General features: G+C 48.8%; 1 protein-coding gene across 15 annotated transcripts in view; it reads left to right on the forward strand.

Annotated features, from left to right (window-relative positions):
- Positions 1-25,175, forward strand: part of MEGF11 (multiple EGF like domains 11) — a 388,207-nt gene that overhangs the window by 174,337 nt on the left and 188,695 nt on the right. For all 15 annotated transcript variants that reach the window (XM_017851122.1, XM_017851126.1, XM_017851125.1 and 12 more), the window contains one exon: positions 8,862-8,954. In XM_017851122.1, the coding sequence (XP_017706611.1) occupies positions 8,862-8,954 (93 nt within the window). The remainder of the gene's footprint in view (positions 1-8,861; positions 8,955-25,175) is intronic.

Consider the following 25,175-nt stretch of genomic DNA (forward strand, 5'->3'; position numbering starts at 1 on the left):
ACTCTGGGCCAGCTCAGCAGGTTGGGTGGGGTCACACCCTGCAGGCCCCACTCCTGCAGGCCCCACTCCTGCAGCCCAGGAGAGTGTTTGGCCCTTAATGTCCTTCTGCCTTATCACCCTTGCTGGGGAAGTGCTGCTTATTAAAACAATAATGGCCTCTTCATATATTGGGGCCAGATGTGGCCACAGCAATGAAAAGCCAACTCTAGATGGGCTGAGAGAAAGGATCAACCATTTTGATTCCTCCTGGCTGTGGAGGGGGCTGAGGGCTGGGAACTGTAAAGAACGAGTGGTACACATCAGATGAGGTGTTTTAGAACTCCCCGAGCCCCGCTACAGACACAGACACACAGTAATACGTACACACATGCCGTGTGACCTTGGTCATGGCCGAATCACTCATGCTAAGCATGTCAGCTCAGAATTGGCACTTGGGTCCACGTGGATGTAGGTCATTTTATTTCCAAGCTGAATCCAATGACAACCTGATTTGAGGCCTCTTGCCAAGAATGCTGATGGCAGACTGATCAATGTGCCTTGAAGCACTGGAAGGCTGGGTTCGGGGGTGGCTCTGGAGGATTCTGGGAGGCTACCACCCTTTCCCTGACCTCCCAGCCTTCTTGGGTCTTAGCTGAATGTCAGGCTAGTTGGCCAGGGGGCATGGAAGTTGTCTTTATTTATCCTGACCTTTTCCTGTAAGTAATTTTTATAGTTCCATTAACTAGTAAGACCATTTGCAAACTTCCAGGCAAAATATATGACCACAGACACCTCAGGGACTTGCGGGTCATCCTGGGTGGAGGGCCAATAGAAGGGAGAATTGATTCAGAGGGCTTCCATGAGCTGGGGATAGCAGATGGGGCCGCCTTTGGTTAGGGAATGGCCAGTGTTATCTGAGCAGCTTGATTGCAGAGGAGACCCCAAGTCTGACGCACACACACCTTTGCTTGGTGCCAAGATCGCTGTCCTGGGTCCTGGCCTGCTTATGCAAGCTCACCCGCTGCCCCAGGACTGATGCCCTGGCCTTCCATCTGCACCTCTGAACATGTTTGTTCCCGGGCCAAGCTCTATGCCTGCGTTTGTAGAACAAATTCCTCTCAAACTTAGCTTGAATCAGTCACTCAAAAAAGTTGGCAGTTGCTATCATGGAGCCCTTTACTCCCAGAGCTGGAGGGAACATTTAGATCCTGTCATCCAATCCTTTCACTTCACAGACAGACAAATAGACCCCAAGGAGGGAGGGGGATCAGCTAAGTTCTCACAGCAAGTCAGTGACAGATCTGCTGCTGGAACTTACTCATCTCACCCTGTGCAAGCAGGCTTTTGGCATCACACGTGTGGGTGCAAACCACGGCTTGGCTCCTGGACCAGTTAGAGTCCCAACCAAGAAACAGATGGCGTGTTTTTTTTCTTTTCTTTTCTTTTTTTTTGAGACGGAGTTTTGCTCTGTCGCCCAGGCTGGAGTGCAGTGGTGCAATCTCAGCTCACTGAAACCTCTGCTTCCCAGGTTCCAGTGATTCTCCTGCCTCAGCCTCCCGAGTAGCTGGGATTACAGGCACACACCACCATCTCTGGCTACTTTTTGTATTTTTAGTAGAGACAGGGTTTCACCATGTTGGTCAGGCTGGTCTCGAACTTCTGACCTCGTGATCCACTCACCTCAGCCTCCCAAAGTGCTGGGATTACAGGCATGAGCCACTGCGCCTGGGCCCAGATGGCATGTTAAGGAGGGTGAGTGAGGAAAGTTTAATAATAAAATGATTTATAAAGGCAGGGGAAGGGCTAAGGAAAACCAATTAAGAAATGGTGCAGCATTCAGGCTAGCAATCAAGGAGAGCCACAACCACCCCTGGACTGGAAGCAATCCCTGGAACCTTTAGCTGAGGGGAGAAGGACCACCACCATCACCACCCATGGCCCAGCCTCATGTCCTGCCTGCCCTCCCATCTCTTGCTGCTATTTCTCATTGACTGAACCCATCCAGAAGCCAGAGGCCAGGAAGCCTGTTAATGTCATCCATGCAGGTCAGCTTCTCTGGGCACAGAGAAAGGTGTAGGAGAAGGAGAATGTTGTGAACAGGACAAATGGAGAATCTCTAGCATGTGCATTTGCCAGGGGCAAAAATGAGTTCTGAAGCTGATTATATATAAGGCACAGATATCCATTGTATCTGTGTTACTAGAATTTCATGGGAGGGGTAATTAGGAAAAAAAAAAGTCTAAAAAGCTTCTAATGGATAAAAGGTTAAGAAATACTGATCTAGCACATTGAGTTGCTGGCTATGTGAATTTGCACAAGTTACTTAGTCTTTTCTGTGGTTCAGTTTCCCAACCACAAATGGAGTGATACTAACCCCCACCTCCAGGACTCAATGTGGCTGTGTGTACTCAATACCTGGCAAGTGCCAGGCCAAGAAAGGACTTCTCGTTTGGCCTCTTTTCCTCTTTTGCACTCACCACACTGTCCCTAGTGTCTACCTGAATAAGACCATCAATACGAATGTTCACTAAGTCATCCAGATTCCCTGTCCCCAGCTCCCAGGGCGAAAGAGGGGTGGAATAAAGTGCTGAGTCGGCATGCATGGCTGCTGCAAGGTTCTGCTTCCCAGCTTGACAGCCCTTGCTCCTTTGGGTAGACCCAGAGTGCCACTTTAGAAAGTAGGACTGGCATCATTTCGTATTTTCTAAGCGCCTTTTTTGGCCTTGTTTTGTCATCTGGTCATCCCAGGGAGTAAGTAAATGATAGGGGAGGAAGGGAAAGAAGAGACCTTCCATGTCCCGTAGTCCTGTCTCCCACCAGACCAGAAGCCGTCTACCACAGGGGGCCGCCTCCCCCATGAAGCACCAGATAGTAAACATTTTAGACTTTGCGAAATGTCAGTCTCGGTGGCAACCCTCTCAACTCCGTCCTTGTAGTGCAAAAGCAGCCGTAGACAGTATGTAAATGACTGGGCATGGCTGTGTTCCAACAGAACTTCGTTTACAAAAATAGGCAGCCTGCTGGATCCCCCACGATTGGCAGAGTGAGCCCGCCCCCGCCCTGCCACGCGCATGTCAGTCCTCTATCCTTTGCATGATCATGGTGGCCTGTTCCCTACCTGTACAACAGCCCTGTGAACTGCTGAACCCATTCGGGTGTTAGAAAGTCTTGCCTTGGGTTAGGCGGATATCTGCTCCCTTGTCACTTGCTCCCTTGGGTCCCTATTCTGTCTGGGACAGAATGGCTCCCACATCTCTATTGGGCTTTCAGCCTGGTCAGTTGACCTTGACCTGCCCCCACCTAGTTCTTCCTTCTCCAGGTTGAACAACCTCCTGTCCCCCACCCCATCTCACCCTCTGCCTCCCGATCCTCCTCCCTGGCTTGTCAATATCACTTGCAAGGCATGGGTACTTGGAGGAGTCGCCAACAGCCACATGTGGAGTATCCGTAATGCATGGCCCATGGGGAGATAACAGGGATGTTTCAGAACCCGGGTTTACCCTCGCAAAGCTCACAAGAAAGGCATGCTTCTTTTTCCCTGAGCTCAGCCTCAGAGTTCAGTCACAGAGAAGGCACCAAATCTCTGGACCTGTACCTTGGCTCAGGCTGCGTCTGGCCCTGTGGGACCAAGGTGGCCAGGGGTCTTGAGGATGGTGGTGTGGGGTTCTTTTGGTCCAGACCACTAGTGGTCTGGACTAACACTGAAAGGAGAAATGGTAGGAGGTCAAGTGTGCTACATCCCACCAAATGGGCAACCACCCTCCACCGAGTGCCATGGGGATTGAGAGAAAGAAAGGGCTGGTTATCCTTCCTGTGGATGGGGGGTTCTTGTGGAAAAATCTTTCACCCTCCATCGTGTTCGAATAGGGTGGCGGGAGGAAACTCTCCCTTTCTGGCTTCTTGGCGGGGCTGGATGATGGAGGCTGTGCCTGGCTTTGGTGGCCAGGTGACCCAGGGCTAGGGAGCTCAGTGGAAGTATTTCAAGCTTCCAGCTTTCTAAGGTGGTGTGCTGGAGTCAGTGCGGTCCTAGGTCAGAAGAGAAGCATCGAGGGATGTCAGCCATGGAAGGGTCCTTAAAGGCAATGTGTTCTAATGCCCTTGTTTTATGGACAAGAGCCTGAACCTGGAGAGTTCTCCTCGTCCAGTGCCATTTCCAAAGGAATAGAGGAAAGAAAGCAGGGGTCCCTGTGATAGAAAGGGGCTGGGGCTTGGGGGCCAGGAAGGGGAACCAGAGCAATGGCAGCAATCCAGGTGTGTCCTGGAGGGGGTGGGCAGGAGGACAGATTGAGGGGATTGTTAGCTGCACGGGACTTGAAACCTCATCTGGTTTAATCTTGATTTCCCAGTGAGTTGCAGGGCCCCAGAGAGGATGGTGAGTTATTGATATCACAGAGTGATGTTTGTAGACACGAAATCAGGGCTGCCTGACACCCAAGGCTGGATTTGTTCTGCAACCCCACACCACCATCCTCAACACCCCTGATCACCCTGGTCCCACAGGGCCATAAACAGCCTGAGCCAAGGGACAGGTCTGCAGATTTGGTGACTTCTCTGTGACCAAGCTCTGAGGTTGAGCTTGGGGAAAACAAGCATGCCTTTCTCACATGAGCTGTGGTATTCTTTCCTGGGGCAGGTGAGTGTGGGGCTCACAAGCATTGAGCACCTACTGTGTACCAGAAAGCATGAGGGCTTAAAAAGGAGGAGTGGGAAGCAGTCTTTCTCCCCCAGGAGCTGGAGATCCACAAAGGAGAGAGTGCAGATATAGCTACCTCCCTCAGCGTGTGCTGGGATGGCCTGTGCCAGAGGCTAAGGGAGTGTTTGTGAAAGCCCTAAGGTCTGGCACATAGTAGGTGCTCAGAAAATGGTAGTGCACAGGAAGTGGCAACAAATGGCAGCAGCTGTCAGCTGTGTTAGACATCCCATAGCCCGTGTGTGTGTGTGTGTGTGTGTATGTGAGAGAGAGAGAGAGAGAGAGATGGCAATAGCATCTCATGCTTATTGAGTACTTACTATGTGCCTATATGGCAGGCACTGGTCTAAGAACTTTACGTGTTTTATTTCATTTAATCTTTGCAGCAACCCATCAGGTAGGCACTACTATTGTCCTCATTTTACAGATGGAAAAGCTGAGGCATGGAGGTTTAATTGTTTATTGTCCTGTAACTGTAATTGTAATTGGCAGATGTAGAATTTAAACTTAGATCATCACATTGTCTACCACCCTGGCCTTGCCTGCCAAGGCACTGCCCTCCAGCAGCACTGTCCCCAACCAGGGATCTGTCTGCAGTTCCCTACAGACCACCCGTCGCGTGTCCAAGACCTCTGTGAAGGATGGGAGTGAGTGGAGGGTAGAAGAGGCTCGAACCTCACCAGGAGCCTGTCCTCAGGGCCGAGGAGACTCTAGTAACAACAGCAAGGTTCACACAGCATTTTCTATACCCCAGGCCCTGCTCTGGGCACTCCATCAACTCATTCAATCCTCACACAGCCTGTGAGGCCCATCCTGCCACCGTACCCCACTGAACAGATGGGGCTGACACAGAGATGGAGGTAACTCATCCAAGGCCTAGAGCTGATAAGACGCATCCCCGGGCCAGACCCGGCATTCTGTTCTCAGATGCAGTCTGTTCTCAACCCCTGCACATCCTGCTGCTTGCTGATAAGCTTCTAGCATGCTAGGAGGTCAGAATCGGGACTGAGGCAGGGTGGTGAGAGTGTAGTTCATATTTCTCCGTGGGGCCAGGAGAGGGCAAGTGGCTGACCCCATCACACAGCTGGTGCTGTCAGAGCCCATCCAGCCGCCCTGTCCATGACAGCAGATGGATGTGCAGCAGTGTGAAGAGGGACTTGACAAAACGCCCTGGTTAGAGTTGTAAGTTTCCAAGAAGGAGCCCAGGGTGGCAGCACCCTAACCCAGCCCCTCCCAGGCAGTCACTGGCATGGGGGTCTGTGGTCTGAAAGAGCTTAGGGGACCCACATGCTCTAGGAGCAGCAGCTGAGTAACCCCAGGCCTCTGGAGATGGGCTGCCAGCTGCTGGCGTCGGAGTCGGCCGCCCCAGCACCAGGGATGGCCACCGCCACCCTCCCTAGGAGACTTTCCCCGCGGCACCCCCTGCCCCTCCCCACCAGGTGTCCAAACACGCAGTGGCCCAATTGCCAAATATGGCAGTCTGAGCCTCGGGTATTTGCTATCAATATTTCATACTTCAAACAACACTGTCTAAACAACACCTATGAAATATGAATGGATTGAGGTTTTGACAAGCAAACAGTGCAGGCAAAATACCAGGATGATGAGGAAAGGAGGGAGATGCACCTGCATCCCTGGGGTCAAGCCAAGGGACTGTGGGATGACCATCCTCCATGCATAGCACAGAAGCTGACCCTGAAGCTGCTGCCTTAACAGGGTCCTTACCAGGGTCCAGGGGCTGGATACAGGACCGAGCTGGGGTCTGTGTCTGCAGTGTGGGGGGCGGTGCTCTGCAGACTGTCCTGCTGGTCTCTGGGGCTTCGGGAAGGGACCAAGGGCAAAGGCAGTGCAGTGTGGAGCTTGCTCAGAGCACCAGAAGGCTGTTCCCTCTCAACTTGGAGAAGGCACAGGAGGTAAGTGGATGGGCTGGGTGTCTAGGGTCAGGAGCAGGGGGCAGGCAGGTCACTGGGTGACCTTCTCAAATTATCTGTCCTTCACCCTATCCCTAACCTGTGTGGTGCTGAGCCTGTTGAAGCAGCTCCTCCACCCTTCGTCTCTGGTCACCACTGACCCTCTTGTGGGCCTGTCACAGCACCCTTCTGCTGTTCCCTCTGGAATGGCCCCACCGCCAGCCCCTGAGCCATGTAGGCGGGGGAGGATGTCCAGCCTGGGCAAAATGTGAAGTCCCCACAGCCTTGGGTTCTCTCCACCTTCAGAGGCCTCTAGCTCCAGGAGCCACCCCAAGCTCCTTCCTCCCTGACTGAGGGGCCACACACTGCACAAGGGGCCATGAACATTCAGGCCTCAGCTTCTCCAGATATAAAACAAAGGGCCAGTACATGATTTTCTCTTAAGTCTCTTTGAGACCTGACACTTGGCAGGTTCGCAAGTCACTGCTTGATTTCACCGCCCTCGGCAGAGACACCAGGGATCGGGGTCCTGCTCTCTGCAGTCAGAAAGCAGTTGGCGGTGTCAGTGAGCTAATATGACAAGCTGTAACACTGATGGGTCCAGCTGTGGAGCATGTGGGGACCTCAGCCTGTCAGGGTGGGGATGAGGGAAAGGAAGCAGCTGAGGCCAGCGCTGGGAGCTGGCTGGGCTGAGGGGCTGGCATCCCATGGGGAGCTGGAGGATGGACACTGGTGTGTCCTGGGGGCATTGACTCATATAAGCTTGTTTGGAATGTCCAGTGGGAGCCCGGGCAGCAGGAGTGACAGTCTCGCTAGCTGCCGCGTGAGCAGCACATTGTGGTTCTAAGTGGAGCTGGTCCCCGGGGTCAGGGCCCACTGGGTTCTCCAACACTGGGTTAGCCGCTTCCCAGGGCTGTAAGTGAGCGGGGCTCCAGCACTGGGGAAGTGCCACAACCCTCCCCAAAGGCTACTTGTAGCAATCAGAAGGACCCAGGTGCTAGGGATCTCCAGACACACCACATCCCAGCCCTGCAGTGGACAGGCTGACTCCAGACCACTGACCAGTGGGGCATGTGAAATGGCTCTTCTGGGGTCTACCTTGCCTGGGGCCTGGGCAAAGCTAAGGCAGCAGCTTTGGGGTCAGTTTCTGTGCTTAGGAGGGGCCAGAGGACCACACCAGTCATTAAATGAGCCTTGTTGTTTAACCCAACAGCATCTTCCCAGTGGGCATTTAGGCCAGGCAGTGGGTGGGAGGCCACCAAAGGGGGCCATCTGCTCCCCTAGCCCAGGCCAGTACTGGGCAGAAGGAAGTCCCTTGCTTTCAGGAAAAAAAAAAAAAATACATCTAGATCCGCTCTAAGAAATTGACAGGGTTGATGGTAAGTGCTGATCCCCTGAGCCTTCAGACTTGGTAGAGGTGGCACATGGCGGCTTTCTGTGATCCGTCCCTGATGGCTTAGATGGTGGGGCAGATCTTTCAGGAGCAAAAGATGACCTTGAGGAAATGTGGATTCTGTCAAAGAAAGAGAAAAATAATTTCCCTTCCTCAAACTGCTGTCAATCAGCCTCGGCACCAGAGTGGTTGAGGGAAAGTGCCTGCCGCTGTAACCTCCCACCTCAGGAGGCTGCGGCATTCAACTGCGTGATAAGAAATTGCCAGGCACTTTCTAATTACAATTATCATCATCGTGGATGTCTCTCTTAATTACTTTCTTATAATTAGCTGTTGCTTTTTTCCTCTGCATGTGTGTACTTTGCAGATTTGCTGACATTTGAGCGCCCCAAAATAGGGACATTTGGGGAGGATGGCAGAAAGGTGGGGGAAAAAGTGAGAAGGGATCTTCTTTTCAGGCAGGCTGATACATTTTGGGGCCTTTGCAGAAGGAAACTGGGGAAAGCAGAAGATGCAAGGGACAGGTTATTTCCGAAGCAGATGGAGAAAGAGAGCAGGGGTGTGGATTTAGGAGCTGAGGTTTGCGGAGGTCTCTGTTGTTAAACGTTGGAGGAAGTGTTCTCGAAAAGCCAATGACGTTACCGCTTCTCCAGCTTGGGTTTCATTTTAGGAAATGAGGCTGGGGATGAAATGTACTCTTGTAGGATCCATTCTGGAGTTAATTAAATGACTCAGGTCAGGTGTAGCTTGATTTTCCCCCAAGCCAGTGATGCGTTGTGAGCATCCCTGGTGCCCAGGGAGTTGTGACAAAATGGATTATGCTCCTTGACCAGATGGTTGGTTTTCACTGTTGTTCTGATTCTTCCTCTCTCTCCTCATGTCCCCTCAGCCCTGTGTACGGAGGAGTGTGTGCACGGCCGCTGCGTTTCCCCGGACACCTGCCACTGCGAGCCTGGCTGGGGGGGGCCCGACTGCTCCAGCGGTGAGTCTGGGGTTTGGGGGTCAGGAGGACCCCTGGCTCTGACTTTGTAGGGGGGTGGGTTGTGGTGTGTGCATGCTACATTTTTGTGTTGTGCTGGGGCGACTTGGGATGGGCTACCTGACCCTGTCTGAACATCAGGGAGGAGGTGTACCTGCAGTTAAAACCTGGTGGCACTTGAGAGATGATTTGTAGGAGTCTGTGGGGGCATTGTGTGTTGTATGTTTATGGAATTGTGGGGTCATCTGGACAACTCTGACTTTTGATGGAACACCTGTAGATGTGGTCTTTGATGGTTGATGTGAAATTGACACAGTGCCCAGGAGTACACACTGAGGAGGTCGCCGTCATCTAGCCCTGGTCCCCAGGTTCACTGCTCCAAAAGCTTGGTTTTGTGGGTGCCCACAGAAGCTCAGGGGAACTGATTTATGAGACTGGTGGACATTTGGGATATCTCTGTGTTGCCAAAATTAGAACAGGACACTCATGAGGGTAGGTCCTTGTGTTCCTACATTTTTGTGGGTAGATGGTTCACCTTCTCCAGGGAAGACTTCCTATTGAGCTTGGGGTGATGTGGATGCTCTGGGGGCTGGCCCAGTAACCCACAGTGGCATGGTGCGTTGTCTCTACTGTGGGGCTGGCCACCAAGAGGGTGAGGCTTACCTGGCAGCTGTTCAGGGAATTCTCTGCCAAGAACACAGATGAAAATGAATCCTCCTTCCCCTCTGGTTTATTGCCCCCAAATATTTGCGGATGACCACCTATCCACTGGCACATTATGCAGTCAAGGGTTGGTTAATATCTTGGTCTTATTTGGTTTTCAAAGAGGTCTTGACTAAGGCTGAAGCCCAAATTTCTTCCTGCTTTGAGTTGGAGTAGAGTCTTTTTGGTGACCTGATTAGATAAGATAGCCAGTGGCTTCACTAGGCATCTAAGCCCTATTATTTGTCCATCTTGGGGAGCCACCTCCATGTTCCGCATCTGTGTTTTGTTTTTCATAACTTGGCTTACAAGGAATCTTTGAGGAAGGAGTATCTGACTTGGATTAGGTTAGCCCTGCTGGGATGGGTCTGCTGCTACTGCTGGATTATAATGCTGAGGGCAGCCTATTGGAGGTTGAAATACAGCCTGGGTCCCCTGGGGCCCTGAGTGTATAGAAACCACTGATGAATGTCACTGTGTTTAGTGCTCGCTCTATGTCTGACCACCATAGTCTTGAAAACTCGGAGAGGAGAATGTTGGGTCCATGTGGGCCCAGTGTGGTGTTACTGCCCTTTTCTACTCTCTCCGCTGTGGTGGAAACATCTAGTTATGTTTTTGTTTGTTTGTTTTCCCAAAGGCCTTGACTGGAGCCTCTCAGTCTATGCAGTGCATGAGAACATTCTGGCCAAAGGCAGTATGTGGTTTTGTTTGGAGTCTGGGTGATTCTTTTGGCTCAGGGAGTCCATGGTCTGTTTGCGGTATCCAAGAAACCCCCCAATGTATTGGGACCTCCGGTGACCACAGTGGCCTCCTCCTTCCACTTGTTCTACTGCTTTGAGTGAGCCATGACTGGAAAACAGGGCCAGACAATGAAAGGTAAACTGAGGCACAGGTGAGCTAAATAAAGGAAGATGTCCAACCAGTCTTTCTGTCAACTTGCGCTGCAAAACACATTGGGTAAAATGTCTGGGCTTTCCCCTCCTTACCTGTGTTTTGTTTTGCGTAACTTGGCTTACAAGGAATCTTTGAGGAAGGAGTATCTGACTTGGATTAGGTCAGTCCTGCTGGGATGGGTCTGCCTGCTACTGCTGGATTATAATGCTGAGGGCAGCCTATTAGAGGTTGAAATACGGCCTGGGTCTCCTGGGGCCCTGAGTGTATAGAAACCACCAATGAATGTAACTGTGTTTAGTGCTCGCTGTATGCTCGGGACTGTACTGGGCCGTGGGGAGAGCCCTGGAGGGTCTTTTAGACATGGTCTGTATCTTTTCAGGGTTCTGGCCTAATGAAAGAGATGGAACAAAGGTGGCATTTGATTAGCAGGACTAGGCAGTTTAGAGTACGACTTGCCCCCAGAGTGAATTTACCAAGCAAGCCAGGACGTAGACCTGTTATTTACAGCACAGAACTAGACTGTCTGATTTAACGCCCCCACACCCCCAATTCAGTCACCAGACTTGGTGCTAAGCAACCCAAAAGCTGTTTCCTCTCAATTAAATACACCCTCATGGGTTGAAGAGCCATGAGTCATTGAGCTTTGAATCGACTCAAAGGCATGTGCTATTGAACCCATGGGAAGTTCTAAAAGAGGTTCCATCCCTGTTTGAGGGACAGCAGCATTGAATTAAAGCAATTCATAGATTCTCACCTTCAGTGTCATTCAGAGCATTGAATGTGTAGATGCTCTGCTAAGAGCTTTCTAACCTCTGCTTGAATACTTCCACTGACAAGGAGCTCACTACCTCTTATGGAAGCCCATTCTCATTGTTGGAAAGTTTTCCCTTCTCTGCAGTGGAAACCTACCTTTTAGCTTCTACTGGTTGGTTCTTGCTCTTAATAAAGTCCAGGGCAGGGTGGTGGATGACCATGATGCTCCTTGTCCCTGGAATTTCTTCCAAGGAGCTCACTGGACAAGATCACAGTCTGTGTCTATAGAAATGGTCATCTCAGAGCAGTTGATAATAGCCATTGAGGCTGCACAGAAGAAACCAGATACTCTCTAATGGGTCAACCCTTCAGGTATTAGAAGATAGTGATCATTTTCCTCCCCAAGTGTTTCTTCTCCAAGCTCCCTTGTTTCTCACATGATGTCGTCTGGACTACCTTTCCCATCTGGTTTCTCTCCATTGGCTGTGGCCTTTATTCCTCTTAAATGTTTACTCCTAGATCTGAGCACACAACTGCAAGCTTGGTGTGACCAGTATGGAAAAATGAGAGTGGAGATAGCTACTATATATTGAATTTTACTATGCACTGAGTGCTTTGTTTACTTATCTACTTGTTTAATTTTCACAACGCACTTATAGTATGGGAATTGTGATTTAGCCCCGTTTTACAAAGGAGCAAGTTGAAGCAGACAGAGGTTAAAGAACTTCCAGCAGACACACAGCTAGTCAATGGTAAGTCTGGGACTATCACCCAGGCAAAAACCTATGTCCTGCCTGAACTCTTAATTATTATATTCTCCCTCCTTCTGGATGCTCAACCTCTGTTAATATAGCCCAATGTTGAAATTGATCTGTCATGAGAAAACATGGTTGTTCACAGGGAAATGTGAGCTCTGCTTAAAAGATGTGGCCCTGAGATATTGTGAAGATAGAGGAGTCAGCCATGGGGCACAAATTGATACCAGCTTTCCCCAAGTAATTTGAGCCGGCTTGCTACATGCTATTGGGGTCTGTCTGCCAGTGTGCTCTCTGCAGTGCCTTAGGGTCTTTGTGCGCCCGAATCTGTGGAGACAGGTATCTCGGTCCCACTTCAGTGTGGTCTCTGGAGATCACTGAATGGGGTCTGTCGTGTGACACCCTTTCAGAGAAGCTTTGGTTTTGTTTAATTGAAAGCATCGTTCTTGTTTGTTTTTTTTCTCTCTGGTTCTTAAGGTTATACCTGTTTATGTTAAAAAGAAAAATCAAACTGTAGCAAAAGTTAGACAAAAAAGGTTAACTCTCCACTCCGGAGATAACCACTGCTGGCATTTGGGTGCTTATCCTTCCTGCCATTCTTTTATACATTTGCACATTGAGCTGGATCTGGATATAACTTTTATTATTTAGATCAAAGATGTGTGCTAGTCTATAACTTGCTGTTTAAATTTAACTTTACGTCATGCACTCATTTTCTTGTCAATAAATGTGAATCTGCCTTAGATTTTTAATGGCCTTGCAGAATTTCATTCTGTGGATTACCGCATGCATTTAACTAGTCCCTTGTTGATGGACATTGAGGTTGTTTCTGATTCTTCACTGTCATAGGCCCACCATCCTTTATCCAAGATCTGTGGGGCCTGTTGGCTTCAGAATTTATAATTTTTCAGAATTTAGAAAGCATATGGTGAGTATGTCGTGTGTGACATATGCCCCCATGGGGTCTGGGCAGCACCCTGAGTGAAACAGTGGTATTTCTGAAGTGACATATGACTGATCACATCGAGTGACATAAAAACAATATATAACCTCAAATCGGTTCCATGCAGATTTTGCCTCTAAATGGATTTTGGTGCTGAATTTTTTAAAACATGTTTTGGACTTTTTAGGGATTTCTGGATTGTGGCCCTGTGTAAAAATGCTGCAGTGATTCTTCTTATGCACATATCTTTGCCCACTTGTCCCAATTTCTTCTTAGGATAAATTCCTGGAAGTGGCAGGGAGGGTTACGAAGATCCATCATCTGACTGCCTGCCCCTACCCTGCCCTGCCCTTTGTGGCTGCCAAGGGATTTATGACTTTGACAGCAGTGAAGGGGATAAATCCAGTACTGGGGTGGGGGTGGGGACTTCTCATTCTTTTACTGACTTATAACCCCCTCGCTGATTTTTTTAAAGGCCTGGACTAATTTCTTTCTGCTCCATAAAGGAAGAGAGATGATACTGATTTGCCTGGTGGGCTGACACACCAACTATCAAATAATTCTGGGCTGTTAGATGGACCACTACGGGGAAATGGAGTGGCTGCCTGCCTGGTCATAAACCTCCATCCCATATAATAATGAAGAGTAAAAGGATGAAATGTCAGTTTATACTGAATAAAGACGACAGAGTGACTCTTATTAAATTGCACTAATCTCACAAGTGGAGATAAAAAGAAAAAAGTTTTCCTATATTGAATATCTAGTTTTTTAAAGTAATTAGGAATATTAAAGCACTGACAATGATTGAGATAGAAACATTATTCATAACTTTTATTTCCGCACTGGGCAATGATCCAGTATATTTCGTTTATGAGATTTCAGCTGCACGGAGAAGGACGTGAGCCAATTCCTAAATTAAATATGCCCTGTTAACTTTTATAAATGATGCCCAATAATTAACTTGGAAATTTAAGCTTTCATTGTATGATTTAATTATTGTATTTCCTGGGTCCCGTGTCTCTGCCTCCCATCCCAGGGTGCTTTGCATTTTGGGTTCCAGGCTACAGAATGGCATTTTGTTTTTGGGCCTGTGCCTCCCCTCCAGAAGGCCTGGGGTAGAGATGAGGGAGAAGCCTGCTCCTCCGTTTCCCTCTATTTTCCACATTATTGTGTATTCCACCAAACTGGTCTTATCCACGTGCTTAGGACAAAGTGCAGGATAAGTCAAAGCCCGGTACACACTGTCCTGCCATCTTGCAGAATTGCTCCCCTACTCCCCAGTCGCTGGGCACAAGACAGGACTACAGAGCAGGCCTGAGTGATGAAGGCAGCCGGAACCAAGCTGGGCCATCACCAGCTGTAGCTTCTGCCGAGTCCAGCATGTTCTTATCTTGAATGGTGTGTGGGACCTCAGGCCGACTTGGTTTTAAGCTATCTGCAGATTAAAATAGAATGTTAACCAGCTCAGAAATATGCCTACGCTCCTAGACTAGCTTGGGACCCTTGAGGTCAGTACTTCTCAAACTAAGTGTTTACTAAAATTTCTTTTTAAGAAAAGTCCTGGTAAAAGATATATAACATAAAATTACTCATTTTATATTTGATATTTATAATGTGCAGTTTGGTAACATTAGTACATTTACATTGTTGTGCAAACATCACCACCATCCATCTCCAGAACTTTTTCAGCTTCCCCAACTGAAACTCTGTCCTTACTGAACACTAACTTCCGATTGCCCCCTTCCCTGGCCCTTGGCAACCAACAGTCTGCTTTCTGTCTCTCTGAATTTGACTACTCTGTGCTTCATATAATTGGAATCATACAGTATTTGTCCCTTTCCGACTGAATGATTTCACTTAGCATAATGTCCTCAAGGTTCATCTGTGCTATCACATGTGTCGGAGTTTCCTCCCTTTTTTTTTTGAGAATGGAGTCTTGCTCTGTTGCCCAGGCTGGGGTGCAGTGGTGCAATCTCGGTTCACTGCAACCTCTGCCTCCCAGGTTCAAGTGATTCTCCTGTCTCAGCCTTCTGAGTAGTAGCTGGGATTGCAGGCACATGCCACCAAGCCCAGCTAATTTTTGTATTTTTAGTAGAGACGGGGTTTCACCATGTTGGCCAAGCTGGTCTTGAACTTCTGATCTGAAGTGATCCACTCACAGCCTCCCAAAGTGCTGGGATTACAGGCATAAGCCATCGCGCCTGGCCCCCTCATTTGGTTATGTCCTTTCCTGGTTTTGGTATTAGGGTGATGCTGGCTTTAGAATGAATTAAGAAGGGTTCCTTCTTTCTTTATCTTGTGGAATAGTGTCAAAAGGATTGGTACCAATTCTTCTTTGAATGTCTAGTAGAATTCTGCTATGACTCTGTCTGCTCCTGGAGATTTTTTTGTTGGTAACTTTTCAATTACCATTTCAATCTCACTGCTTGTTATTTGCCTGTTCAGGGTATCTAATTCTTCCTGATTTAAGCTGGAAGGGTTGTAATTTTCCAGGAATTTATCCATCACTTCTAGGTTTTGTAGTTCATGTATGTAAAAGTGGGTTCATAGTAGCCTTCCATGATCTTTTGTATTTCAGTGGTGTCAACTGTAATATCTCCTGTTGCATTTCTTAGTGAGGTTATTTGGATTTTCTCTCTTCTTTTCTTGGTTAATCTTGCTAATCTATCAATTTTATTTATCTTTTCAAAGAACCAGCTTTTTGTTACATTTATTGTTTGTATTTTTTATTGTTGTTGTTGTTTCAATTTCATTTAGTTATGCTCTGGTCTCGGCTATTTCTTTTCTTCTGCTGGGTTTGGATTTGGTTTGATCTTATTTCTGTAGTTCCTTGAGGTGTGATCTTAGGTTATTTATTTGTGCTCGTTCAGACTTTTTGATGAAGGCGTTTAGGGCTATGAACTTTCCTCTTAGCACCGCCTTAGCTGTATCCCAGAGGTTTTAATAGGTTGTGTCATTATTGTCATTTGAAGAATTTTAAAATTTCCATCTTGATTTCATTTTTGACCCAATGCTTATTCAGGAGCAGGTTATTTAATGTTCATGTATTTACATGGTTTTGAAGGTTCCTTTTGGAGTTGATTTCCAGTTTTATTCCACTGTGGTCTGAAAGAGTGTTTAATATAATTTCAATTTTCTTAAATTGATTGAGGCTCGTTTTATGGCGTATCATATGGTCTATCTTGGAGAAAGTTCCATGCGCTGTTGAATAGAATGTGTATTCTGTGGTTGTTGGATGAAATGTTCTGTATATACCTGTTGAGTCCATTTGTTCTAGGATATAGTTTAAATCCATGGTTTGTTGTTGTTGTTGTTGACTTTGTCTTAATGACCTGTCTAGTGCTGTCAGTGGAGTATTGAAGTCCCCCACTTATTGTGTTGCTGTCTATCTCATTTCTTAGGTCTATTAGTAATTGTTTTATAAATTTGGGAGCTCCAGTGTTAGGTGCATATATGTTTAGGATTGTGATATTTTCCTGTTGGACAAGGCCTTTTACCATTGTATAATATCTCTCTTTGTCTCTCTTAACTGCTGTTGCTTTAAAGTTTGTTTTGTGTGATATAAGAATAGCTACCCCTGCTTGCTTTTGGTGTCCAGTTGCATGAAATGCCTTTTCCCACCCCTTTAAGTGTATGTGAGTCCTTAGGTGTTAGATGAGTCTCCTGAAGGCAGCAGATAGTTGGTTGGTGAGTTCTTATCCATTCTGCGGTTCTGTATTTTTTAAGTGGAGCATTTAGGCCATTTACATTCAATGTTAGTATTGAAATGTGAGGTACCATTGCATTCCTCCTCTTCTTTATTGCCAGTGTACTTTGATTTTGTTTTTGTTTTTGCTTTTTAACTTGTGTCTTTGTTTTATAGGTCCTGTGTGATTTATGCTTTAAAGAGGTCCTGTTTTGATGTGTTTCCAGAATTTGTTTTAAGATTTAGAGCTCCTTTTAGCAGTTCTTGTAATGGTGGCTTGGTAATGGCGAATTCTCTCAGCATTTGTTTGTCTGAAAACAACCGTATCTTTCCTTCATATATGATGCTTAGTTTTGCTGGATACAAAATTCTTGACTGATAATTGTTTTGTTTGAGGAGGCTGAAGATGGGTCCCCAATCCCTTCTAGCTTGTAGGGTTTCTGCTGAGAAATCTGCTGTTAACTTGATAGGTTTTCCTTCATAGGTTACCTGGTGCTTCTTTCTCACAGCTCTTAAGATTCTTTCCTTTGTCTTAACTTTGGGTAACCTGACGACAATGTGGCCAAGTGAAGGTCTTTTTGCGATGAATTTTCCAGGTATTCTTTCTGGTTCTTGTATTTGGATGTCTAGGTCTCTCACAAGGCCAGGGAAGTTTTTGTTGATTATTCCCCCAAATATATTTTCCAGAGTTTTAGAATTCTCTTCTTCCTCGGGAACACGGATTATTCTTAGATTTGGTCATTTAACATAATCCCAGACTTCTTGGAGGCTTTGTTCATATTTTCTTTCTTTTTTTTTTTCTTTGTCTTTGTTGGATTGCGTTAATTCAAAGACCTCGTCTTTGAGCTCTGAATTTCTTTCTTCTACTTGTCCGATTCTGGTGAGACTTTCCAGAGCATTTTGCATTTCTAAAAGTGTGTTCAAAGTTTCCTGAAGTTTTTATTGTGTTTTAAGTTATTTATTTCCTTAACTATTTCTCCCTTCACTTCTTGTATCATTTTTTCGATTTCCTTGCATTGGACTTCACCTTTCTCTGGTCCCTCCTTGATTAGCTTAATAACCCCCTGAATTCTTTTTCAGGTAAATCAGGGATTTCTCCTTGGTTTGGATCCATTGCTGGTGAACTAGTGTGATTTTTTGCGGGGTGAAGAACCTTGTTTTGTCATATTACCAGGGTTGGTTTTCTGGTTCTTTCTTATTTGGGTAAGCTCTGTCAGAGGGAAGGTCTAGAGCTGAAAGCTGTTATTCAGATTGTTTTGTCCCACGGGGTGTTCCCTTGATGTAGTACTCCCCCACTTTTCCTATGGATGTGGCTTCCTGTGAGCCAAACAGCAGTGACTGTTGTCTCTCATCTGGGTCTGGCCACCTGGTAAGTCTACCCAGCTCCGGGTTGGTACTGGGGGTTGTCTGCATAGAGTCCTGTATGTAAACTGTCTGTGGTCTCTCAGCCGTGGATACCAGTGCCTGTTCCAGTGGAGGTGGCGGAGGGGATGCAATGGATTCCATGAGGGTCCTTAACTTTTGTGGTTTAATGCTCTGTTTTTGTGCTGGTTGGCCTCTTGCCAGGAGGTGGCGCTTTCCAGAAAGCATCAGCTATAGTAGTGTGGAGAGGGACTGGCGGTGGATGGGGCTGTAGAACTCCCAAAATTATATGTCCTTTGTCTTCTGCTACCAGGATGGATAGGGAAGGACCATCAGGTGGGGGTGGCCCTAGGTGTGTCTGAGCTCAGACTTTCCTTGGGTGGGTCTCCCTGCGGCTGCTGTGGGGGATGGGGGTGAGTTTCCCAGGCTAATGGAGTTGTGTACCTAGGAGGATTATGGCTGCCTCTGCTGAGTCATGCAGGTTGTCAGGGAAGTGGGGGAAAGCCGGTAGTCACAGGCCTCACCCAGCTCCCATGCAAATCAAAGGACCAGCCTCACTCCCACGGTGCTGCACACCGACCCCGCCACCCCCCACCTTCCCACAACAGCCCAGAGTCTGTTTCCAGGTGTAGGGCAAGACAGGCTTGAAAACTTGCCCAAGGCTATCTGCCTCCCAGCTGCAAAAGAAATGGGCTTTAGTTCTTCCCCGCCTGTGAAGTCTGCACACCCCGATTTGCGCCCTCCCCCAAGTTATGGCCAGGAGGCTTCTCGCACCATTCAAGTTGTTACAAACTTCTACTAGAGAATTCCTTCTCTCTGTGGAGCTTTACCCACTGCTCCTCTGTCCACACTCCTGATGAATCCCTGTGGTGCCAGGCAGGAATGGGCTGCTTGGGGACTCCCAAGCCTTTCTGCTGCCTCCTCTACCCCTGTGTTTTACTCAGCTTTCTAACTTAATTCAGCTCCTAGTAAAGTCAGAAACTTCTCCCACAAACAGACTTCAGCCTCTCCAGTGGGGGTGTGTGTTCGGGAGAGGAGGATCTCCCTTTCCCACTTCCACAGTTGGGGCACTCACAGTATTTGGAGTGTCTCCCGGGTCCTGCAGGAGCAGTCTGCTTCCTTCAGAGGTTGCTCTCGGGATTGCTGGTTTCTTCTTGCAGTTGATCTGGAGCTAAAATTCACAATGTAAGCCGCCGTATTGTCCGGGGCTGCAATCTAGTCCTGCCTCCCATCTGCCATAATCCCCTAACCCTTTGCCCATTTTTTAATCAGATTGTTTTGTGTTGAGTTGTAGGAGTTCTTTATATATTCTGGATATTAACCGCTTATTAGATACAGTCACGCACCACATAATGACGTTTGGGTAGGTGACTGACTGCATATACGATGATAGTCAAACTAGATAGTGTAGCCTAGGTGTGAAGTAGGCTGTACCATCTAGGTTTGTGCAAGTACACTCTATGATGTTTGCGTAACAACAAAGTCGCCCACCAATGCATTTCTCAGAACATATCCCTATGGTTAAGCAACACCTGACCATATGTGATTTGCAGATATTTCTCCCATTCTCTGAGTTCCCTTTTCACTGAGTTGATAGTGTCCTTTTTAAACATTATTTTTATTTTTTAGAGACAACAACTCACTTTGTCACCCAGGCTGGGGTGCAGTGGCACAATCGTAGCTCACTTCAGCCTTGATCTCCCAGGCTCAAGCAATCCTGAGTAGCTGGGACTACAGGCATGTGTCACCATGCCGGGCTAATTTTTTAAATTTTTTTCTTAGATACGGGATCTCACTATGTTGCCCAGGCTGTTCTCAAACTCCTGGCCTCAAGCAATGCTCCTACCTCAGCCAATTGATCATGTCTTTTGATATATAAAAGTTTTTTTTTAAATTTTGGTGAAGTCCAATTTAACTATTTTTTCTTTTGTTGCCTTTTACTTTTAATGTAATATGCAAGAAATCATTGCCAAATTTAGTGTCATGACGCTTTCACCCTGTGGTTTCTTCTGAGTTTTATAGGTGTGCTCCTACATGTAGGTCTTTCCATTTTGAGTGAATTTTTGTATAAAGGTTCAATTTCATTTTTTTGTATGTGCATATCCAGTTTCCCCAATACTATTTATTGAAAAGACTTTTGCTACAGACTCTTGAAGCTACAAAGTTTAAATTTTTTACCATGTAATGGCACATTAGTTACCTGATAGTTTAAACATTTCCTTATGGTAAAACAAATACAAGTTTATAATAGAATGAAATGTACAATTTGCATTTATTGAAAAATCAAAAAGATGATCTCAACCTTCATACCTTAAATGGGAAGCTTCTGGGGAGGCCTGGTGGTATAGCCCCAAAACCCATGACTACAGGTCAGACCAGGCACTGGGATTGGGGATTTCCAGAGATGTCAACCCTGCCAATTGCCTGATTTGGAAAGTACATCAGGGAGTGTCTCTGTCTCAGGGGCCCCTGGACACACTCTCGTGAAAATGGCAACACCACAGCCTGGTAGCCCAGGACACAGGGGGCAAAGCAAAGGTATAGGCTGTGGGCCTGGGTCCCTGCTCCTGGCCTGGGACAGGTGAGGGGTCCCAAAAGGAGATGGGCAGGGCCAGATGGGGGTGTGTGTGGCCCGCCACATGGGTCAGCTGGGAAGGGCCACTGCCAAAACTTTAGGGCTCCTCCCAGCAAGGGAGTGAGGAGAATGAATGTGAGAGGGGGAGGGAGGCGGGAAGAAAGAAACACGATGAGGGGCCACAATTTGGAGGAGGAAGGTGACAGCGATGTGTGCTCCCGCTGTGTGCAAATGCTTCACATAAACAGTCCCTCCCCACCCCCCGCCTGTTTTTTTGTGTGTGTGACAGAGTCTTGCTCTGTCTTGTTGGAATACAGAATACGGTGGCATGATCTTGGCTCACTGCAACCTCTGCCTCCTGGGTTCAAGCAATTCTCCTTCCTCAGCCTCTCCAGTAGATGGGATTACAGGTACACACCACCACACCTGGCTAATTTATATATATATATATTTGTTGTTGTTGTTGTTGTTGTTGTTGTTTTTAGTAGAGATGGGGTTTTACCATGTTGGCCAGGCTGGTCTCGAACTCCTCATCTCGGGTGATCTGTGCCCCCCTCCCCTGCCCCTTAGCCTCCCAAGTGTTGGGATTACAGGCGTGAGCCACCACGCCTGGCCAACTGTCCCATTTTATCTGCCCAGCAGCCTGGGGAGGACATATGTGTTATTCTGTTCCACAAATGAAGAAATCAAAGCTCAGGCAGGTGGAGTCACTTCTGATATTCACCCAACTATAAAGCAGCAGATCTGGGATCAGAACCCAGAACGTGTGTTCTTCCTTAGCTCCATGCTGCCCCTGAAGGGGTGGGAGTTGCCTTAGTTAGTTCAGGCTGCTGTAAAAAGAATCACGTAGACTGGGTGGCTTCCACGGAAATGTGTTTCTCACAGTTCTGAAGGCTCGGAAGTCCGAGACCAACGTTCTGGCTGACTCTGTTTCTGGCGAGGACCTGCCTTCTCATGGTGTCTTCCAGAGTGGAGAAGGGGGTCATGTCCCTCATGTCTCTTCTTTGTATCAGTGCCCTCTAAGGGGACTGCTTACCTCCCACAGACTCTACACAGGTTCCACCTCCACACAGCACTACACTGGGGATTAGGGTTTTGACATGAATTTAGGAGGGACTTGAACATTCAGTTCATAGCAGAAGTCCTGTGCCTTAACATACAGGAAAGCTGGTTTTGTTCCAGCTCTGCCCTGGGGGAACCTGGTCCTTTCCTCTCTGTGGGCCTCAGTTTTCTCATCTTTAAAGTGGGAAGGGCCAGGCGTGGTGGCTCACACCTGTAATCCCAGCACTTTGGGAGGCTGAGGCAGGGGGATCACTTGAGGTCATGAGTTCCAGACCAGCCTGGCCAACATGGTGAAACCCCATCTCTACTAAAAATACAGAAATTAGCCGGGCATGGTGTCAGGTACCTGTAGTCCCAGCTACTTGGGAGGCTAAGGCAGGAGAATCGCTTGAACCCAGGAGGCAGAGCTTGCAGTGAGCCGAGATTGTGCCACTGTTCTCCAGCCTGGATGACAGAGTGAGACTCCACCTAAAAAAAGAAAAAAGAACAAAGAAAAAAGAAAGTGGGAAGGTGAGCATGGCTATTTCCACTGCGACAGCTCATGATGTTTTATTTCTAAGGAGTCAAAGTCCAGGACTGGCTCACCTAATCCTAGGCCCCGGTGATTTCCCCGCTACTCCCTAGTAGAGGACATCTCCCCTCCCTGCTGCCCTGCTCATGGCCACCCTGATTCTCTCTTCATTCCCAGACCTGGAGAGGATGGGGAGGTAGGGAGGTGGGGCATGAGGGGGATGGGGCAGCCTTGTGATCACATCCTCGCCCCCTCCAGGTGGGAGCTCCTGCTGAGCCCTATGCTGTCCAGGCATTGCTCATGCGTGCAGTGGGTGTGCAGAGGGCGCTGTGCCAGCTGGGAGGCCGCAGTTCTCTCTCGAGTTGTTTTTTCACTGCATTGAGCCGGCTGTCAAGGTTAAAGCAACTTCAGATGAATCACCACAAAGCAATTACACTCACTGTTACTCGCGTGCAGCTCTGCTCAGCCCACGGCCCCTCGCAGACCCGCCTGGGCCACCTTCTGCCGGCATCTGGTGTGCCTGTGGGCCTCCCCGGGATGGTGGGCTCTGTGTCAGCCCCGCACACTGGGTCGCAGTCACCGTGACAAGGACAGAAGGGAGCTGTGTACCCAGCAGCAAATGCTTTTTCAAGGTTTATGAGTAAGAGGAGCTGCTATTCACCCTGGAATTCTAATTTTGAACAAAAAGAAATTCAATAGCCAGGACCACCGGCCTCATTGACTCAGTATTCTACATCCTTGACTTCCCCTTGGTGCACACATTTACTGAGCACTTCTCAAAGGCCAACACTGCCCTCCGCTGTGGCCTGCAGCCCCCCAGGACTCAGGGGCTGGGTGGTCTCTTACCTGTCTCATGGTCTCTTTCAGGCTGGAGCACAGGCTCCTCACAATTGGGTCTGTCCTCACACTTCATACCCCACGGCCTCCGACCCAGCCCGGACAGTCACCAGATGTGGTGAACCCAGGGTTCAGGACTGAATTGGCGGGTTTGGAGATGAGGAGAGCATAGCCTCCATCTTCCAAGAACTTTCAGCAGAAGCCAGAACCACCAGCACAGAGAGGAGGGAGAAGGAGGAAGCTGGAGAGGAAAGGCTCTGCTTTTATGGGAAGGGGACCTGGATGGCTTGGGAAAGCCAGCATGGGAGGGTGGTGGAAGGAAGGAGCCAGGTGTGTGCTGCAGTCCCCCTTTTAGAAAGAGAATCTGAGGCACAGAGAGGTTACATGATGGCCTGCGGTCCCGCATCTGGTGACTGTCAGGGCTGGGTCTGTCTGAGGCCATGGGGTCAGAAGTGTGAGGACAGACTCAATTGTGAGGAGCCTGTGCTCGAGCCTGAAAGAGACCGTGAGACAGGTAAGGAGACCACCTAGCCCCTGAGTCCTGGGGGGCTGCAGGCCGCAGGGGAGGTACAGCAAGAACCTGGGTCTGCTGGCCTTGATGTCCATCTCCACCCTTGGCTGCCACATCCCCCAGCCTCTGCCTCCTTCTCTTTGAGATGTTCCTTCTTCTGGGAGCCAGAAGAGAGGTGAGTCTCCTCTCTCCCATGCTCCCTTTCTTTCACAGTGCCTCTCAGGAGAAATGGGAAAGGAGAAGAAGCAGGTGCTGGGGAACACTGCCCTCGTGGGAGGCCAGACCTTTGTCAGGATGAGGATCAGGCTAGGTAGGAGCAGCCCACGGAGACCCCAGAACACCGGCCCACAGGCAGCTGGTCCTCCCCACCCCATCTCTACCCTCCACCCACTCATATTCCTGTGATGCTGCTGCCGGGTAAATGCACCTGATAGCAATCACCTAAGTGCACCCTAAGAATGACGCTGTATGGCGGACACACCTGAATGTGTGTTCTGAGCTAGGGAATCTGAGAGTGGCCAACCTGGAGATTCGTTCCTTGTCTATGAGGAATATCTGAGCCGTCGGCCTGTCTGGTGGAACATTGGCTGTACAGGGGATTGAGCCCTGAGTTTTGGTGGGGAGTGGGGAGGCCGGGGGGTGGGGGGGGGTTGCTGAATGAAGGTCCCAGGTGGAGGTTGTTAGGGTGCTAAGTGGAAACATTATAGCAACTGCATGCCTTTTACAAGCAGTTGCGGTTCTTCTGCCCAGCCTGCCACTGGGCTCTCCTCTTCATATAAGGCCCCCAGTAAAACCCCATGTCTCATTGGCTGTTTCTGGGTCTCTTCTGTGGCCTCTTGAACCTGGTGCCATCCCCACTGGAGTTGATAGGGGTTCAGCACAACAGATGCCCACCAGAAAAGGAGGGGAGACCTTCTGAGAATCCTCATCTGTTCCCCCGAAAAGATCCCAGGCCCAGTCTGTCCCCAGCTCCTGCCCTTCACAGGCAGGAAGGCAGGCAGGCCATGGGGCAGGGGGCAGTGTGGGGCCACTGCTCTCCCCATCTTTGAGAAAGGGCAGCTCCCAGAGTTTCACCTCTTCCCTGCTGCCCACTGCCCCTCAGACCAGGGAAGATTTGGGGCCAGTCAGGGCCAGTCACATCTGAGCAGGAGGTAGGGGTGAGGCAGGGCCCTGGCATGTGTGGTTCCTCCTGAATTTTTGGACTTGAGAAAGCCAGAAACAGGGTAGCCTGGGGTCTGTGAGGGAACTGCGTGCTCGGGGGTGTTGGAGGTGGGGTGGGAGGTACATTCTGCCTAACTCAGTTCCGGCCATCTGCTCCCTGAGAACAAAATTAATAAATAAATGACACACAGGGAGTCTCGAGAACTGGCAAGAGGAGAGCTGTGGAGATCCCGCCTCGAATGTGACAAAAGCAGAATAGAGTGGCAGGAGCCCAACTGGCGTTGTTGCACGTGCTGGCAACCGGGTAGATACCCCTCCCCAGCCCCACACAGGCATGAAAAGGACCTGCATTTCTAGCGGCCGTCCCCGGGCAGGGTCTCCAGGAGCAGACTCACGAACTGCACCCACCTGCTCCCACCAGCCTGCAGGTTGTGCCTAGAACTCTGAGGGGAAGGAGAGGGAGAAGGTGCATC

This window comes from Rhinopithecus bieti, unplaced genomic scaffold (assembly GCF_001698545.2).
Source record: "Rhinopithecus bieti isolate Rb0 unplaced genomic scaffold, ASM169854v2 scaffold_31548, whole genome shotgun sequence".
Taxonomy (NCBI): Eukaryota; Metazoa; Chordata; class Mammalia; order Primates; family Cercopithecidae; genus Rhinopithecus; species Rhinopithecus bieti.